This window comes from Lutzomyia longipalpis, chromosome 3, assembly GCF_024334085.1.
Source record: "Lutzomyia longipalpis isolate SR_M1_2022 chromosome 3, ASM2433408v1".
NCBI classification, from domain to species: Eukaryota; Metazoa; Arthropoda; class Insecta; order Diptera; family Psychodidae; genus Lutzomyia; species Lutzomyia longipalpis.
The window spans coordinates 19,430,076-19,450,246 of record NC_074709.1 but is presented as its reverse complement, the minus strand read 5'-3'; the positions used below and the strand labels follow the sequence as shown (position 1 = coordinate 19,450,246).

The window sequence follows — 20,171 nt, the reverse complement described above, 5'->3', positions numbered from 1 at the left end:
GCATCCCTGTCGCTCCTGCGGTGTGTTTTTGGTGAATCAGGACGGTGAGGTGCGCATGTGCGCCCCAAAGTGGAAAAACAGGGATGAACTATTTAATTTCTATTTCATTCCCACTCACTATCAATAAATAATTTCCCTCGCAAGAGAAATTATCAAATTACACTCCTTTTTTAGTCCTGCCATCACTCTCACCCGAGCACCACGTACATTTTTCTGTGTCGCGAGAAAGGCCAAAGAGGCTCCTCCATACATACACAACACACATCTCATATCCATAAGGAGGATTTTGCCTGGAGTGGATTGTTCTTTGTAAAATTTCTGTGTCCTCCCCCGCACGCGTATGAATGAGGTGCGAGTGGAATTTAATTAATACCACACAGGAGGAAAATATTTCATAAATTGTTCCCTGAGTGCGGAGATATTTTGGGGGGTGGTTTGTGAGGCGAGTGTGTGAACAAAGGGTGGAATTTGGAGGAGAATTTATCGATCAGTGCTCCATTCCCCGTGGCGCTGTTCCGCTTCGTTTTTTTTGTGGTGGTGGCGTGGAAAAGTCTTTTTGGTGAAAGTGGTCCAAATGTTTGCCATCTGCAAGAGAACTTGCCTGTCAATGGCTTTTGCTAGTTATTTACACAATTTCCTAATTCTAAGTGTCCTCTTTGGCGTTGCGCGGTGCTTCGAGGCCATCCCGTTGCACCATCTTGAAGGAACTGCTGACACCGGAAGGCAATCCCCAGCCTACGACATAAGTCAGCTCATTGCAAATAGTAAGGGCTAATCACGTATATCAATATGGTACTATCTACTCTATAAATGCCCCTCATTCCCCACAGATCCCTGCCTTGTGCACTACTGCGGTAGGGGACAAGAGTGCATTGTGGATGCCACACAGGAGGCCAAGTGCGTGTGCCAGAGATCCTGTCCGCGGCGTCAGAAGCACATTTGCGGTTCCGATGGGGAAATCTACAGGAATCACTGTGAAATGCACAGAATTGCGTGCCTCAAAGGACAAAAAATCACCCTTCAAGACCCGAATTTTTGTGTCCGGGTAACAACGAAGGCCCCCGCGACGGCGTGCACGCCACAGGAGTATGAAATCATGAAGGATAACCTCCTGCTATACAGTCACGCGAGACTCATCTCGAGTGACAACAACCACAGCAGGGACTTTCTGGTGTCCATCATGTTTTCGCACTATGACCAGAACAACAATGGACACTTGGAGGTAGGAATTTTATTATTTTTTTCTTTCTAATATGTAGAATATTAATCTCCGGAGTTTTGGAAAATTGATAAAATATTTATTGAGTCATGAATATTTAAATTATGCCACATATAGAGCAATTAAAGCTTAGTCTGTCTTCTCTTTAAACAAAAATCTTACTTAAAACCTTTCATAATTGTTCCGGCTTTAGTAACATGCAAGAGGAGATTTTTCTTCATTTAACTCTGCTGGACGTTGGTCAACAAAACTAAAATGTTTTAATCAGCACTTTGTTATGCTTTTTGATTATCTTTGTTCAGCAAAAGCTCTGCCCGGAGAGAAAAGCTATATTAGTCGGGATTAAGTAGCACATAACTTGCTCATTTTTTTTTTAAATTAGAACTATGAAAATTTGTACAAATACTCTATAGGGGAACATGGCCCAATTCGGACTTCTTAAGGCCTTTTTCAATCCGCTATTACTTAAAACTCATAAAACTTTAAACGTAGAATGTTATGGGTGTTAAAAGAGCATTAAATGGGCTTTAAAATGGTACGAACTTTAAGAATATTGCTTTTTTATTTTATGCTATTATTTCTTATTCTGCGTGGACCTTTGGAGGTCCGAGGCCTTTTCTTTTTAAATTTATTTCATCTATAATTAAGATTTAACCCTTTCGTGTCCTTTGGGTAATACGCGCTGACTCAAACGTGAAACACTTTATTTTCTCTAAATTAAATAATTTCAATTATTTTTCTAATTTGTAAATTTGTAAATTTTGGTGTAAAAGAGGCCAAAGAAAATGTTTTGACTAAAAAATGTCCTTAGGGGCTGTTAGAAAATAAATATTGTACAATATAACGTTAATAAAAAGCCTGCATGTTTCAATGTTTATGTTTCATGCGGATAAGAAAGAGTTAATTTATAAATTTTTAAAAGTTAAAATCCCTCTTGAAAGGTCTGAAAAATTTTGTTTTGTGTTTTTACAATATAGAATTTCCAAAAAAATCAGCACATATCGTGTTCTTCTATGTATAAAACAGTTTTTAAAGAAAATGTATTAGACGTTAATACGTTCTCGATGAATTTAGCTTTCGAAAATACGTTGATAGATTAACCCATTTCTGTCGGCTCTTGAAAGTTGTTGACCGATTCAAAATAAAACTTTCAGGAATTATTAATTCTTGACCAAAGAAATGTTTGGGAATTAATCAGAATTTTTTAGGCTATGCAGTTTCTGAAATAATTAAGAAGTTAATTTGTTTTTTCAAATTAACTTAATATAACTCAGAGAAAATTAATCCAATACAAATGAAATCATTTTCTAAACTCTTTTTGGATTATGGAGATCATTTCTATGAATTTTTATCAAAATCGGTTAAGTAGATTTTCACAATAAATGAATATGTAAGTTAAAGTCGCTCAGAAGAAAGATGGCATCATTTTTCAAAATATTTTTCAGTCATTTGAATAAAAATGAATTATTTCTTAATAGATAAGCTCTTAAGGCCAATGATCTTAGAATTTTTTTTAAAGAGTTTTGAATTAATTTTAATGGTTCAAGCTCAAAAAATGAACAGGTTTTACTAAGAATCTCAACTATATAAGGGGAAAATATCGGAAAACTTTCTACAAAAACTCAATACACAGACACTATTTTCTTTCGCTCAACAAATAAAAACAAATATTGTGGAATATTGAACGTCTAAAAATCATTCTCTTCTTCATCATTATAAATTTTAATATCTCATCCACCGTATTTTGGAATTAAATAATTTTTAAATACCTCCTTAAGAAAACTATGGAAGAAAATGAGGAAGCATTCGGATAAATTACGTTTTGCCTGATGGCGCAAATTACGGTTTATGTTCTCCTAAACTTTTAATGTGCAAACGTGACGAATGGAAAGTTTTGAGGTAGAACATATACCCCACATTGCAAATCGGACGCATCTTTCGGGTGGAAAAAGATAATTATCTGCAATGCTGGGGGTAAACTTTCATTTCACCCCCAACACCGTGACTCACAAAACTTGATGAGCTTTCTTTTGCACGAAGCAGAAGCAATAAAAGTTGTTTTTTTTTCTCGTGCTTTTTGCATTTCACAAACAAATAAAATGGAACAAATTGTTGCAATGAATTTTCCCTTGAAGTGAAAATTTTAAGCAAAGATCGCGGAAAAGTTGTCGCAACCAGAAAATGCATTATCTCGATTGAATTTACAAAAGTTCCGTTACGGGAAACTTACTATCCTCCTCAAGTGTCCTGACAATGAAAAGGGATTTTAATGGTGAAGAAGATGGTTTATAGTGAAACACAGAAGATTGTGATGAGTAAATGTCGGTATGGCTGTAATTGATGGAAATTAATTGATTACCATCTCTCACAGTTAACAGCATATTGCACTATATAAGGGAAAGCGCTAATTGACCCCTTATTGGGAAAGTTTTGCGAAAAGCGATAACTTTTGCGGGGAGAGGGGTTGGGAGGGGGATGGATGGATATCAACAGATAAATGCGGAATTAAATCATTTGGAAAACCTCGGGGTTTTGTAGACTAATTGCCATCGATATGAGAATCTCCCATTGGATTTCAGTCGAGTAATTTTTCGCTTCAGTGAAATCATCCAAAAAGTAAAGCCATTAAATCAATAGAAATTCTCACATAGAAAACTCCAACAGACGCGCGGAGGTAGATTAAATATCTTTCACAAATATAACGCACACAGAAGAGGAGCTCACAGAGAAAATAAATATTTCCACATTCACGATGGAGGATAAATGAAAATATATGAACAAATCTATATGGATAGATGGTTCGTATTATATTCTTATTTTCAATTTCTCGTCTATGCAAAAGAATTCTTTGGAATTTTTGCAAGTGCCTGCGGGTGAATTTGAATGAAAAATCTCACACAGCATATTGCAATATATTTTTCAATGTAAAAAAGCATCTTCCATGCATAAAAATACAACGCGTACAGTTTAGAGAAAAATTCATTTAATAATAAAATCTACAAGTACTATATATATAGAGAACTTGATGAAGAAAAGAGTAAAGCACATTCCAGAGTGAAAATTTCTTGTGGAAATGGGTAATTAAAATACATTTTCTCTCATAATTTCTATATACATTTAGCTATATATATAATTTTGTCAGTTGAAAAGCTCTTGGAATTTAAATTGAGTAAATTGAGAATAAAGGAAGAGCCAGAGAATCTCAGCGAGAGAAATGCTAAATCATATTGACAGATTAAACATTAACTCCTTAATGAGCACCGTATGAAATATCAATAAGGTTGAAGAATAAATTTTAAAATGAATAAAAAAAACGTTTGCCAACCTTTGCTCTTCTGTGGTACATTTAATTTAAACTATACCACCAACATGTTTCATTTATCTTCTTTTTATTAAACATCACAAACTATTTTAGTTGGCATTTTTCCGTGAATTTCCCCCTTTGGAAAGTTTTCCAACAAACCCCCTTTTTTCCTCTTTTTTTCTATGTATAATAAAAGCTTATTCGGGAACTATTCTACTGTACTTCAAGTTGTGGCAAAGCTGCCCCCCGTCATACAAAAAGGGATTGCAAACTTTTATCCATCCAAGTTCAAATAATATACATTAAGCTCTGGATCAGGAAAAAATGTAACGATGTACAGGAAAAGGGATAAAAAAGGAAGAAAAAAATGTAATCTTTAGAAAACAAAACAATATTGCTATCGATGTTTTCTACCAATATTTGTCCTTGTTATTTATTTTTGCGGAAAAGGATATTTATTTTGCAATACAATATTTATTGCAAAAGAGTAAAGAGCAAACTGCAAGAGAGAGGCAGAAATTGTATTATGTTTATTTTTATTGTTTTTAATATATTTAATTGAATGTGAAAAATCCACAATGACGTCTATTTAGGAATAATACAGCTTACCCGAGTTTTCAATCACATAAGAGAAAAAATTCATTTAAAGCTTAATGGGAGAGAGGTTAGAGGTGAATAGGTAAAATACCTCAAAATATTTTTGTAAAAAAAAATCGTTATCTAAGTAGCAATTAGGAGAATTATGCAAATTTCACGAAAAAATAGCAAATTTGTATGGAAACTTAACCCTTTCGCGTCCAACGTGAAACATAAAACCTTGAAACATGTGCTCTTTTATCACGATATTTATTCTATGAATGCTTTCAGAGGATATTTTTCAAGCCAAACGTTTTCTTTGAGTTATTCTGCGTTAATTACATGTATTTCTGACTAGGAAAAACAATTGAAATCATAAAAAAATGGGAAAATAAAATGTTTCATGTTTGGGTCAACGTATGACCCAAAAACGCGAAAGGGTTAAGTGAATATAATGAAAATTATAAATAGAAAATGTACAAATACTCGATAAGGTTAAATTTCTAACTTTTAGATGTTTAGATTTTTTTTATGTAGAGCGAAACATAACTCTGGGCAACTTGGCAAGAATTGAATTAAATAATTAAAAAGCAAAAAGATTATTAAGAAGATTTTATTGTTTAAAATATTAACACAAAAACCCTCAAAACACTTTTAGAAATTCAATTTTTGTAAGAATTTTTCTGCCTAAAAAATCTTCCACAAACTAATTTGCTCTATTTCCGTGAAAAATGTAAAAAAAGGATTTTTCAGAATTTTTAAATATTCATCCCATGATTAATTTTACCACAGTTTCCCCTAAAAATTCAACGTATAATTGTTGTTAAAACTTGGACAGTATCTTTACTCGTGAATTTCCCATTAATTTCAGACCACAGAACTTAGGGAGTTGTATCAATTGGAACACCTTGAGGACTTGAGTCCCAATTGTGTCCTTAGCGACATGCTCGTATACGATGATGGTAATCACGATGGTCACCTCAGCATCAACGAATTCTATCAGGCCTTCAATAAAATGTACAGCGTATCGGTGGTATCGCTGGACAAGGTCCTCGAAACGAACCACCTAACAGCACGTCTTGGGGATAATGTGGAAATAAAGTGTGACGTAACCGGAAGTCCTGCACCGCCAATTGTGTGGCATCGAAATGGTGTGGATCTCCTCACGCTGGTTGAGGAGAACATTCGCGTGTTTACAGATGGAAGTCTCTACTTGACTCACGTTGAGCTAGTTCACGCTGGCAACTACACGTGTCACGCACAGGGCAATGATGATGTCGTACAGACGCACATCCTCACGGTTCACACTGTCCCAAGGGTACGTGTTATGCCGCGTATTCAGTCACGAAGTCTCGGGGAGAATGCTGAGATGTTCTGCCACGTGACCGGGGAACCATTCCCGGCAGTTGAGTGGCTGAAAAATGATGAAGCGATAAAACTCGAAACACCCAACAAGTACGAGGTCATTGGGAATGGGACATCCCTCCATGTCCTCAACATCACGTACTCCGACACCGGAGCCTTCATGTGTCGTGCCCGGAATATTGGGAGTGAAGTCAAGGACATTAGCTCATTAATTGTCCAAGAGGACGAAACTCCAAGTAAGTTCCTTCCATTATAAATTTAATCCCAACATAAATATATTTTGTGGGAAGGGTGGAAAGAAGACCCCTCAAAAAAAAAAGAACAAAAAAAAAAGAAAATTCCCTGAGAGGTGTAATTTATCACGGAATTTTCTTTTATACAAAGCTTGTATACTGTGGGAGTTTCCCGTTGAGTTTGTGTTTACTTGGAGGAGTTACCTTTAGGAGTTAAGCGTGAAATATTTGAAGAATATTGCAGAAGAATGCGGAAGTAGAATATTCCATGCATAGTTTTGCTATATACCTATAGGAGAAAATTTTACTGAATTTTAAATAGCTCCAGGTTGGGGGTGAGCTTTTAACAAGATTAATGCAGACGCTCCAGAGACTTTCATCCTCCCCCCCAACCCCTTTTTAGACGCATCCCCCGATATATTATATATTTTCCACAGAGCGGTTAAGGCTGCTGAAAATTCCTCCCGAAAATTATGCACGGTGAATTAATTTGGCTGCGATCTAGTTTCTTTTAATCGGATTTTCAACAGGAATCTAATGAGAATGTTTTTAAAGCCCCCTCTCCTCCCCCTCTCCCACCGCTTAATGAAGTTTCAATGGAGTTTTAGTATTGTTATTCCAACTTGAGGTAAACTTAATTTCTCATTGCCAATTACGAGGAGAGAATTATTGCGGTATGGGGGTGGATTTGAAAAGTTTTGCGGGCAATTGGAAATTCACCGCAACTTTACGAATTATTGTACCGAACTATTGTGGACTGTACGGACATGATAAAGTCATAAGAACAAATTTTGGGGAGAACTAAATGCAATGTCCATTAAATACATATAATTCAAAAGCGAATTTCCTCCTTTTCCATGTAATCTATCTGGACATATTAATTCTATAATAAATCTATAGAAATTCTACATAGAAAATTCCATTTTTTTTCTTAGAATTTTTCTTTTTGATAAAAACTATTTAATTTATTTTATTTTTGTATTTTCGTGAAACAATTTTATGTTTATATTTTATAACAAATTATTAGATATAAAATTGTTTAGCTAATTAAAATATTGAAATTCGTGATCTTCTTCTTCTCTGTTTTAACTTTAACGGCTGTTGGATTCCTTCCGGATCCATATAGCCAGAAAGATGAGTGAGAAAATGCATTAAAAAAGAGTTAGAAAGAAGAAAAGACCGTAAAGTAGGGAAAAATAACAAAATAGATGAAAGTGTGCAAATAATAATAATTTAATTAAAATAAAATTCAAAATACGATTACTGCGTAAAACTACACATAATGTAATAAAAATGCGCAAAATGCGACTAAAAGAATGCAAAATACAACAAAATATTAGATGAAAATATACAAAAAAAAACGAGAAAGTAGTGAAGGAATACTTCAGAAAAACATCCGTCTTAATTTATTAGCAGATTTTAAATAACAAAATATTTTTCCAACATATTTGCGCTACAACATAATGCTAAAAATAGATTTTTTTAAGCTTAATGCTCTGCTCAGGGTTTAATTATTTTAAATTCCTAGTAAAAGCTCGTGAGCAAAAAACGAAACATTTTTCTGTAAGATTTTTTCATGATTCAAAAATCGTATTAATATAGCAGAATAAGTTTAAAAGTAATCTTTCTATCTTTGGGAACCTTTTATAGAATTTCCTCTGTATTGTATTTTTCGCGGAATCCCCAAATGATTTAACGTAAACCAAAGTCATTCAATTTGATAGAATGACTTTTATTATTAAATTTCTCTGAAACTCAAGAAATCCATTCCAGGTGTGATTTTAAGTTGCATTCGAATTTGCTGGCTTTGAAAATTTGTTTTTGCAATTCTTACGATTGACGGGGTTTGTCTAACGTTTTAAATTTCTTTTCTGACATTTTACAGTTTATTTCTGACGTTTGATGTTTCTTTCTATCTCCAATGTTTCTCAAAAGTTTAACGTTCCCTTTCAAACGTTTCATGTTTATTTCAACGTTTGACAATTTTTTTCTAACGTTTAAAAAGTCTCTTTTAATTTTATTTTTCAAAGAAATCATTAGCTAGGAATAATTACTTTAAAACCCAATGGAAAAATCACGAACTCTTATACATATTATTTAAAGGCACCTAAATACTCCCTCTGGCTACACACCGCTGCTGGTTAGTAGAAGAAGTCAACAAACTAAATTCTGGGTAAAACTAAAATATTTTCCACCCCCTTTAAATTCCTAGGAAATGCAAAATGATGCATTGTTGCTTTTAAAACATCATCTCTTGATAATACTAATGGCAATAAGCAATGTGGTAGAATTTATTTGCATCGACACACAATGCTGGATTTTATAGCAAAATAAGCGTGAAAGTAGCTTTTCACGTGAAAAGGAGGGGTGGGGAAGTTTTTAGCTCTCAAATTTAACAAATTATTTATTCTACGGTGAAATTTTCCAAAACATACCTGTTCCTTTCATTTTAAAATTGGGCATTCTGGAAATCATTGCATATGCTACGGGGGGGAAAGTTCCACAGCACGGTGTTTGTTTCAAATTGTTGTTAAACTCTCTCTTATAACTTGTGTTTACCATTCTATAAAGTATGATGTATACAATTACACCCATCAGGGTGGGTTGATGCTATGTACAATTATTGTACTACAATACGACATATATAGCATAGCATAAGTTGTGTGCATGAACTACATTTTCTTTACCTTCTTGCAGCCGTTCTCATTGAAGAAAATCGATTTTTCGTCTTTCACAAATACGGCGCGGCCATCTACGAGCCCGGAGCATGTCGTCTCGTCCATCAGATCCAGGGTACGGACATCATTCCCGGCACGCAGGATACAGTGTGTGGGTTGAGTGGGGTTGGGTGCTCATGGGGAAGGGCAATTAACATTGGAACGCGCTACATTTACGTGAGTCAACCCTATAGGGATCGCGTGCTGATTATCTCCACACTGCAGATGGTCGTTGTGGATGTCATTGCAACTGACCGGTATCCGGTGGAGCTTCACTATGTGCCTCACCTGGATCAGGTGTGGATACTCAATTGGCGTCGTGCTGATACCCCATACTCAAAGACACTGCAAGTCATACGGGATGCGAGTGAGAAGAAACGCCACCAGGCAACGCATCCGCAAATGAAGAGTGACACAGAGGTCATTCGGGATTTCTTCATTCCAACTGCAGACTTTGAACCACTCAACTATGCTTTCAACTATGGCTATGTGACGCATCAGAATACGATGGGTTTGCAGAAGATTGATCTCAACACCTTCCACTATGTGCGGTACATTGATCTCTCATCGTACGCCTGTCTCCCCTATTCTGTCACCTTTTCCGCCTACTACGGCATCGTTGTGATTGCATGCGTGGAGCCGGATACAAATACGTGGCGGGGACAATTGATTCTCGACTATTTGACGGATTCGGTGATGGGGACAAAGCCCGCCATTCACGGGGTGGCCCGCATCTCCCCAAATTCCAGACATATCGTCACAACATTTGTGGATAACAATGCCGGCACGACACTCACAGTCCAGCAGATAACATCAAGTGGCCTCCAATTTTCCTTCGATGTGAAGACCACACTCAATATCAGCGATGTGACTTTCTATGAGAGCCAAACGACCCATGGATATGACTTGTTTGCCAGCGCCAGCGACAAAGAGGACATACTCTATTTGAATTTGGACACAGGTATGGAAATTTGCGGGTGCTCTTACTATATTTGCCTGGCCATTCTCTCCCCCTCGAAATGGGTGGCATGGGGGTGCCATTGAGGGGGAGTAAATACGCCCTCGGTCATTGTTTGTATTCGGTGTGTCGAGAGGGTATGCAGCATACATACAACATAGTATGTACGTACCCCAAAAGCTATCAAAGAGATTCCCCATTAATTTGTCCACATCATCTATTTAGATTGGATCTTTTCAGGAGTTTCCTTTTTATTTTACATTTTGTTGTTTTACATTGGGGTGACCTCCATCTGTAAGATCCTATCTTCTCTCTCGCTAATTTCCTTTTCACCCGCGTTTCTGCTCAAAGTGAAATATTTTTCACTCCTTTCGTGTCTTTTAAATTAATTTTTGCGGTTTAATTGAAATACTTTATTTTCAAGCATAAGAATCTTATAGAGTAGAAAAGTTTCGAGAATAATTTAAATTAAATTAATTAAAATTATGGGATACTTATATTTTGTGAAGGTGAAATTTTAAATTAGTGAATAAAATTAGTTTTTGTTTCATTTTATGAGAGATTTTCAAATTTTTCTGATAGATAAAAAATCGAGTCTAAACGCAATCTTGCAAAGGGTTGAAAAAGAATGAAAAATTGCCAAACAGATTTACCATTTTCCACTGAGATCAGTTGGGAAAGAAGACCATAGATTTGTCCAAAAAATAAAGTCTTTTTTGCTTTTTTATCTCTTTAAAGTTGTGAGACATTTTCACGAATGTTTCATGTGTTTCATTGATAATTTTTAACAAAAATATGTTATCAATGTCGTTTCCGTTTGTGTAGTGCCTTTAAGTTATTGAAAATAAAATTATACTTTGTTAATCCTTTCGTGTTCATTGGGTCATATGCTGACACAAACGCAAGCCCAAACGTGAAACATTGTTTTCTTCTTAAGTTAAAGTAACTTTATTAAATTAGAAATGCAATAAATTTACTTTAGAAGAGGCCAAAAAAAAAGGAATTTTGACTGCAGAATTTCCTGTAAAGCTTTTAAAGAATCAAAATCGCGATAAAAATCCCGAATATTTCAATGTTTCATATAAAATCGAAACAGTTGAAAATCACTGATGAAACATCAGCGCGCATGTTTCATGGTATACAAAGAGACAAGAAATACAATTCTGACGTCGAATTTTTGCGTAAATGTTTATCGAATTTTTTCCAGCTAAATTCTTAGAATAAATAAGAAGTTTGTTAAACCGATTTCTTTATAATTTAACCCTTTACAAGATTGCGTTTGTCCTGAATTTTTTATTTAAGTAGGTATTGACTCATATTTTCATAAATTCTAGTAAAACTGTCTTTGATGAATTATTTAATAAAACAACTTATCGATTTTAGCTCTCACCCTTTCTCGTTATATTTTTTATTCAATTCTAAAACCTCTAATAGTGAATTACCAATGCTCTCATTTTTAAAATAAAGCACAAATTCTTATTAGCCTTAAACTTCTAAACGAGGCGTTTATATCTAATTGAAAAATATTTGAATATTCGTATAATTTGAATATAATCCGCAATATTTGGATTAATCGGAAAGAATAGCCAATTTTCAAATTATTAGAAAGCAATCTATGCGACAATTTGTCGTATTCATTAATAAAATCGACGATATAGTCTATTTTAAACGATTTAATTAACAATATTCGTACATATAAATATTTTTAAAAAATCAACCAATAAACACCCCCTGATTTTTTCAATTAAAATAAATTAATTTCAACTAATTGCAAATAAAAAAAATCAAAGGCAAAATACAAAATTAAAATATTATATATAATAGATATCCTACTTATTTAATTTGCACAGAGTGTAAATTGATGTATTCAGCTACAGAAGAAAAAATTGAAAGCATTAATTATGTTTTTTTATGTGAGATAAAATCCCAAAGTAAATCATTTTTATTTGTATACAAAAAAGCATTAAAAGTAATTACTTTAATATTTCCAATATAAAATTTCAAAAGAATTTAATTTAAAATATTTAAAAAAAAAAAAATTAAATTGCTTCATCAGAATTGCGCTGAGCTTGAATTGGGAGGTATTAAAAAGTTGTACTGCGTTGAAAATTTTGGGGAATTGTCAACAATTTAATATTTTACTTTGTAGTGTGTAAACAATCCCATCCCTTTGCTTGGCAAAGAAACCATCTTCACTCTATCTAATGTAATATGCTGTAAAACAATTAAGTGTTGTCTTTCATCATCAAACAGGCAAGGTGGAAATGATAACAGGAGTCGGTCCGGGCGCACCTCTGCTCCAACAGCCAGTGCCAATTGCCAAATGGGGCAACTCAATGCGATCAATTAAGTCTTCAGGTAATCAAATGAAAACAATCAAAAGCACGCAATTTTTTTTTCTTTTCACCTCCTACATAAACCCCTTCCCTACGCAAACCACCCCCTACTTATTTATTTCTTTTTTTTCTTGATGTTTAAATAGAGAAGAATTTCGTCTTTTTACACCCCATCTGTATATGTAGTATAAGGGAGAGCCATTTCCTATTATGAGGGGGTTTAGTTGTGATGTCTTTTCGATCCTCCCTTCCCGCTTTGATGATGACTCAATGGGAGGGTGAATTGCTATGGCAAAAATAGTGGCGGGTAGTGGTAGTAAATGCGAGTCATACTTTTATTGCCGTCACGTAACATCACTAAATTGTCACTCAAACCCTCAATTTTCTCGTGCCGAACATTCGTACGCTCAATTCAACAGTGTGCCATAAGAAGTGATTGACTTAATGAATTTATTGAATTCATTTTCACAACAAAATGAGCCGCACATTTTCCACATAAATCCCCATCCGGTGGTAACCCTACGTGGACGATGTAACGTGGCAAAATGCGTCGTATAAGAAATTGATGGTCAATATTTTATGGCAATTTCCAACGATCTTTCCTCTCTTTTATCTCACGCCGCCACGAAAACTAATCACGATATTGATTGTGATTAGTTTTTTTTTGGCGATATGAGATTCTTCCGTAGTCAACTATCAACTACTTAAGCGTACTCTTTCACTCATTTTTTTGTTTTATTTTTCTGATAAGAACAATCTATGCGTTGATTGATAAAGTTCTGATTGTTGTATTTAATGTACTTGATGTTCCCTCATTGATTCTCTGGCGCACCATAACGCGCCCTCATATCACTCCACCATATCGCCATTGGAATGTTGCTTTGGAATCTCTTATCTAACATAGAAGAACTTCTCAAATAGAACACGTTGTAATGTGCGAAAATATAAAATACCAACAAAAAGTAAATTAATGCGGTGGTGGGTGACATAAATAGAAATACGACGCTATTTTGCTGGGTTTTAACAAAAGATTCGCAATCCATTGTGCGTCATAAGGAACTTTTATATGTAGGTACTTACGTAAAAGCCCTTTGGGGAAAAATCCTTTCTACGACATATACGAAGAGTTTCTAAAGTCTGTTATTTACAAAAGTTAATTTTCGGATAAAACTCACATTGCAAACAAAGCTGTGTTTTGATCTTTTTCTTTCTTGTTGTTGTTAAGAACCTCCTTATTTGTTCACAATGATGTTTTGAGTCTATAAAATGAGAATAGAATGCTTAAGAAAACAAACACAATTCTCAATTCTTCATTCATTTTATATTAATTACTTTGAACTATGAGGTAATACGGTGAAGAAAAATGTTGAAATTGAAAGAATAAATACGTCTAGACTTCAATAAATGTAATTAATGATTAAATTGGTATATAAATATTTTGGCGCTACGTCCCATATAGGAACAGGGCCGGCCACCCTATATGATGTTGTTATTCTCCTTGCGGAGAAGTAGTGGGCGGCCTTGCTAGATACTACCACGTGTGGGCCATTTTACGGATAGGAGTGTATCAATCTCATGATCCAACCGATCAACGTGATCTAATTACACGTTGGCGGATGGGGCGCGTTGCCGGGTTCTGTATTTGAACCGGCGACCTTTGGATGCGCACTCAAGCGCTCTATCCACTGCACCCCAGGCCCACTATTAAATAGGTAGGTAAGTTGATAAACTATCGTTTATTGAAGTTATTGAAGTGTACCCAAGATAAAATATTTGTATGATTTTTAAGGCCTGGCCATACTTCAGCGTCAAAAGACGCTGTTCGTTGTTTTTTCTCACTTGCTCCTTGTCAAATTGTATCGCGCTGTCACTGTCACACAAGAAAGGCGGTTATATAACATAGAAACCGCGTTTCTTGTTTGACAGTGACAGCGCAATACAATTTGACAAGGAGCAAGTGAGAAAAAACAACGAACAGCGTCTTTTGACGCTGTTGCTTGGTTAGGCCTTTAAGGCCTGGCCATACGACAGCGTCAAAAGACGTTGTTCGTTGTTTTTTCTCACTTGCGCCTTGTCAAATTGTATCGCGCTGTCACTGTCAAACAAGAAACGCGGTTTCTATGTTATATAACCGCCTTTCTTGTTTGACAGTGACAGCGCGATACATTTTGACAAAGAGCAAGTGAGAAAAAACAACGAACAACGTCTTTTGACGCTGTCGTATGGGTACAGCTTTAAAGCTTAACCATACTTCAGCGTCAAAAGACGCTGTTCGTTGTTTTTTCTCACTTGCTCCTTGTCAAATTGTATCGCGCTGTCACTGTCAGACAAGAAAGGCGGTTATAAAACATAGAAAGCGCGTTTCTTGTTTGACAGTGACAGCGCAATACAATTTGACAAGGAGCAAGTGAGAAAAAACAACGAACAACGTCTTTTGACGCTGTCGTATGGCCAGGCCTTTAAAGTCTTTTAAAAGTCATGTAATTCAGTTTCAAAGCTGGAAATCGCGGAATTGCAAAAGAATAAACTTCAGACATTTGCAGTATAAGTTTTTAAATCTTACTATTGTGTTCAAAGGAAAAAACAAAAAGCTTTGCTGTTCCAAAAATCTTTAAAAAAGATTTTTAAATATTTAAAACTAGAAAACAAACTGTCGAAATCTTTCAAATAATTCAAAAAAAGACATGAAAAATCTTATAAATCTGGAATTGCAAAAGAATTGAAAAGATTTTCGATAAAATCGTTCCCTTCCACTAACCCAAGTGAGATTTTTATGTTTTATATATTTTTTAACTTGTCTAAAATATCTATAAAAAACTTACAGACCTGAAGAAGGAGACATCAATCCCTGATACGTTAGATGACCTAAAAATTAAGTTAAATTTTGGGATCACCCCCAGTCCATTGGAAAAATGGAAAATTTTTGATTTTTTCCTCAAATTTTGTCTTTTTAACAAAAACAGCTTTTCGCATTTTCTGGCTCTTCTGTTGGTTTTAGAGCGAAAAGAAATGAATTTTGGGATCATTCCCAATCTATTGGAAAATGGTTTTTCTTAAAAAATTTTCTTTCGATATTTTTGGCGAATAATCCGATGATTCGAAGATTTTTATTTAGATAAATACCCCTTGGGTTAAAAAGACCAAAGTGATTGGTGGAAGATATATGAGAAAATGATTCAATAAAATTACATTTTCGCCGAATTTCTTAAATCTATTGAATTGATCAAGATTCTCTCTTTTTAAATAAATCTGTCGAATATCTTCAACTAAATCAATTAATTAAATTCATAAGATAGACAGTGATTTTATTATTAAATCGTTTTGCTAATTAAGTTTATTAAAAAGACAGAATTTTGAGTGAAGTAATTTGGTGGAAGATATTTGACAGAATAATTGGAGCTTTTTTAACTAAAGCTCTTTTAAACAATGATATTGAGTTTGTCTTAAAACATTTTCTTACTTCATTAGCTTTAATATCTTCTAATTATTTTTTTAACTAAATATTAGAGTCACGTAAAATTTGATAAAATCTTTTAAAAAATCCTTGAATCATTTCCTTTAAAAAATTCAGACTGTTCAAAGAATCATTTTTATTTGCAATATTCTGCTCTACGAACTGTCTCTTCCGATTATTTTACTCTATATCTTGCTGAGAAATGTTATTTTAGAGTATTATTTCCGTGTGTATCAAAAGCGCATTCCAGAAAAAAAAATCTTCTCAAACGATAAATTGCAATTCCAATTAGCTTTTGATGAAATTCACATTTATTACTTCTATATACTTCACTTTTATAGTCAAAATCCGTATACAAATACATGATGAATATAAAATATTGATGATATGAAAAAAACTGGAAAATATATCGTGTTTTTCATTTGAAATAAATTTGTCATATTGCCGTGAGGATGATGAGGAAAAAAAAGTATATTAATAGCTAGTGACAAAACTGGTTGGTACTTTAGCTTATCAATTTTTATGGATGTTGGTACAATTTAGGTGAATTTTCCGCATTTTCTGTCTGGCGGATATAATATTTTTATTGTGGGTACAATACCAAAAAATTATTTGTTCATCTTTAGCACTATGACAAATTGTGATTACAAATTTTTGCAATTTGAAACTCCGCACAGCACTATACCGCATTTTATATTGCTATATTAGGTTTGCTTTTCTCACACTCTCGTGTCAATTTTCAGCCATCATTTTATTGCACAGCACACACAGAGAAAATTGTACAGATGGGTGGTAATTAAATATGGAGAAGCCTGCGAAAGAAAAAAAAATGGTGTTGTGTGGAGAATCGAGGAGAAGACATTATATATTTTACCTTGATGTCATGAAGAGACGTGCCATTAAACGACACCTTTTTGTCATCTATTCAAGAGACTCACCTTATTTGACTGTGCTTCCAAAAATATTTTCACTGCCGTCCCAGTTCGGAAAGGGTCGCACCACCCCCGCTCTATACCATTTGAAGAAACCTTTATATGGAGGCAGAAGAGAGAAGATATTCACTCTCACGTATTTTATTTACCGAAATGTCCTTTTTCCGTTTCCTTGCAGGACTCTTTGGGCAATATATGGTGACTTTGACAAATAGTGCTCTCTTTGTGATTAATGGAAAAAGTAAGACGGTCAACTGCGAAATTGGCGGTGTTCTCAATCCCGTTGGTGTTGTATGGGCGAAATATCGACAGAACACCACCCCACAGGCACCCAGTATCATCCCCAGGAGCCACGAGGACATCAACGAAAATTAATTTTTTCCGGTATGAAAAGACTTGCTAATTTTCCATCTATTTGATTTTATTAATAATTCACTAAAACACACGCATGTGGGCAAGATGATATATAAGGGACAAGGTGATTGGAAAGGTATCACGTATTCCATTTGATTGCATTTCTCTCATTTCTCTGGAATTTCCCTTCAGTATTTACTTGGAATTAATTAATATATTTTTTTTTATATGATGAATCATAAAAAAGAGTTTCTATTACCTGTAAAGCAAAGTGCAAAGGTAAAATAATTATTCTAATTCCTGGAAGTTTTATTCTTATATTTCATTCTGTGCAGAGAAGAATTTAAAGGGTTCATAAAAATCACAAAGTTTTCACATTTATGACGACTTTTTCTTACAAACTAATTTTTCCTCACTGTTGAATAAAAAAATTAAATAATTTCAAAGTTCAGGAATCTTTATGCTTAAAGCTTTCAATCTTATGGAAACTTTTTATGATTTTTTTCTAATTATTTTATACTGACCATTTGTAGAAGTTTGAGAGGGTCAACTACATATAAAAAGATTCCACGGACGTCATAATGTCCCATAATGTGATATTTCATTTAAATGTTCTTACAAAGTTAAAAAGGAGTCTATTCACCTTTGTTCGCGGTTTGACACGATTAAATTATTACTAAAACAGAAAAGAGCAGCAGTGTAAAAGAGATCACTTAAGGGTTTGGGAAAAGCTTAAAATATCATATTTTCCAGCAAGATCGAGTAAAGTAATTAACTTATACGAAATTTTCCTGCTTTCAACTCCTTTTTCTCTTTGCTCTATTTCCCTGAAATATTTGATTTTTTTAAAAAACTTTTCTCAAACATTTGAGTGATTTTTTTACCCCGCACTCTCCAAGGTCTAAAAATATCATTAACTATAGTTAGTAGAGTTAGAAATACCTGAAGAAAACCAAAAAAATGCATAAATATTGTAATTTATTGTTCTTTTAAATGCTTGAAGCATATGCATCTGTGCTTCGAGCGATATTTTCAAGAAAAAATCATTATCACGATAAAAATATATAAGCATGATTTATGCATTTAAAGAGAAAAACAGTTGAATTTTTCTTCAAATTCTTTATTGAAGCATTGAAGCATATGCCTTATGTATTTCAAGAGAAAATAAGGTACAATGTGGGTGTGATTTTTAGTTTTTTAGAGCACGTTTTTAGAGTTTTTCTCATCTGATTCTTTTAAAAAATTGAAAGACTTTTGGGCTTTTCTTAAATCTTATTTAACCGTTTACAGATTTTTTTTGCTGTATTCAAGACACGCACAGAAGTGAATAGACTCCTTTCCAAAGTCAATACAATGCAACTTGCGAACTTTATTTATTTGATTCAATTTTTTCCTTTAAGAGTTTGTCAAAAAACATTCACTTTAAAATTTGTTTTCTTTATTAAAAATTGTTAATTTAAAATCTCAAGAAAGGTACCAAATGTAGTTGAAAGAGGCAGAGAATTGAGATCTTTTTTATGCAAATTAATTATTCAGCAAAAAAAAGAGGCAACCAATTAAAGTTCTATACCTCTCCTCATTAGACTTGACTTCAGGTGAGAAAAAAACAATGGAACGTGTCTCGTTTAATCACCTTGGCACACAATCGCAAAAGAAAAGGAACATTTTGAAGTATATGTAAAAAAAAAGTGATGACCTTTTCTTCACCAATGTCTCTCTCTTACAATCTCCCGCTCTTTGTTGCTCACCAGCTATCGCGTATTGGCACACGATTACAAGACAAATTCCTCAATTATCACCCCAAAAAAGTGATAAAAAGAACACACAAATGTGAGGGCACGAAGAGACGGAGCAGAAGTGCAAAAGACGTCTAAGAAATACAAATATTTTTGCAGGAATCACACGTACACACATTATGGGTATACCTCCCAGTGGAAATTCCACAACGAAATCTACATTTTTAACAGTTGAAAAAAAATTTATTTGATTATGAAGAGTGACTCAAAAAAATTCACTCTTGATTTCTTCGTAATTCACAATATTCTTTTATCACATAGCGCGCGGAAGAAATAACAATAAAAAAAATTGAAAAACTCGTCCCATTTGGTAGGAAAAACACGAAGTACACGAATAATGGGAATCTCACAGAAAATAACACGAAAGCACTATTTTCAAAAGAAAAAAAAAAGAGAGCAACAACAAAATCTCTTCTCTGCATTGCTGATTCATTCACTTTTGCAGACGTGATGTAGGAAATTTTTATTTTCATCATGTAGAAGACCAAGAAGAAATGAAAATCACACCAAAAATATGCAACAACGTCACACCATTGACGTTCTCCTCCGATTAGAGACTTGGATGAAATAATAAAAACTGAAATTGGGAGAAATTTGTGACCATGATAAATTCATCCACATAAAATACAGGGTCTCGCGGTGACGTGATCTCGAATATTTGGAATGAAAAAAGAAAAAAAAACTTTTGAATGAAGCAAAAAAACGCTTTTTTTGCATAATGCACGTGGTGATCGTTGAGTTTGTTATCCAATGAGTGATTTCTCAATTGAACGAGCAACATAGTATTCCGTGTTGCACATTCCCAAAGAGCACGGCGGTTCCCGGCCGTATTCCATTTCGGCCAAAATGTATTCCGCGCGGGATTCCCGCTCAGGCACCGTATGGTGCACCATATATGATGGTATTGGGAAAAATTTGGTACCCAAA

At 34.3% G+C, this 20,171-nt stretch overlaps 1 protein-coding gene across 1 annotated transcript; it reads left to right on the top strand.

Moving 5' to 3' along the window:
* Positions 1-286: 286 nt before the first annotated feature.
* LOC129792485 (follistatin-related protein 5-like) lies at positions 287-19,600 on the top strand. Its single transcript, XM_055831565.1, has 7 exons — positions 287-764; positions 831-1,222; positions 5,971-6,700; positions 9,395-10,375; positions 12,626-12,730; positions 17,273-17,478; positions 19,200-19,600. The coding sequence occupies exons 1-6, from the start codon at positions 575-577 to the stop codon at positions 17,467-17,469; spliced, it is 2,595 nt and encodes an 864-aa protein (XP_055687540.1). The 5' UTR covers positions 287-574; the 3' UTR covers positions 17,470-17,478; positions 19,200-19,600.
* Positions 19,601-20,171: the final 571 nt, after the last annotated feature.

Bases quoted from the DNA above. Each gene is read 5' to 3' on its own strand.
- LOC129792485 (XM_055831565.1), top strand. From the start codon at position 575: ATGTTTGCCATCTGCAAGAGAACTTGCCTGTCAATGGCTTTTGCTAGT. The intron at 10,376-12,625 runs GTATGGAAATTT...ATCATCAAACAG, and splicing joins CTATTTGAATTTGGACACAG to GCAAGGTGGAAATGATAACA. The intron at 12,731-17,272 runs GTAATCAAATGA...GTTTCCTTGCAG, and splicing joins GCGATCAATTAAGTCTTCAG to GACTCTTTGGGCAATATATG.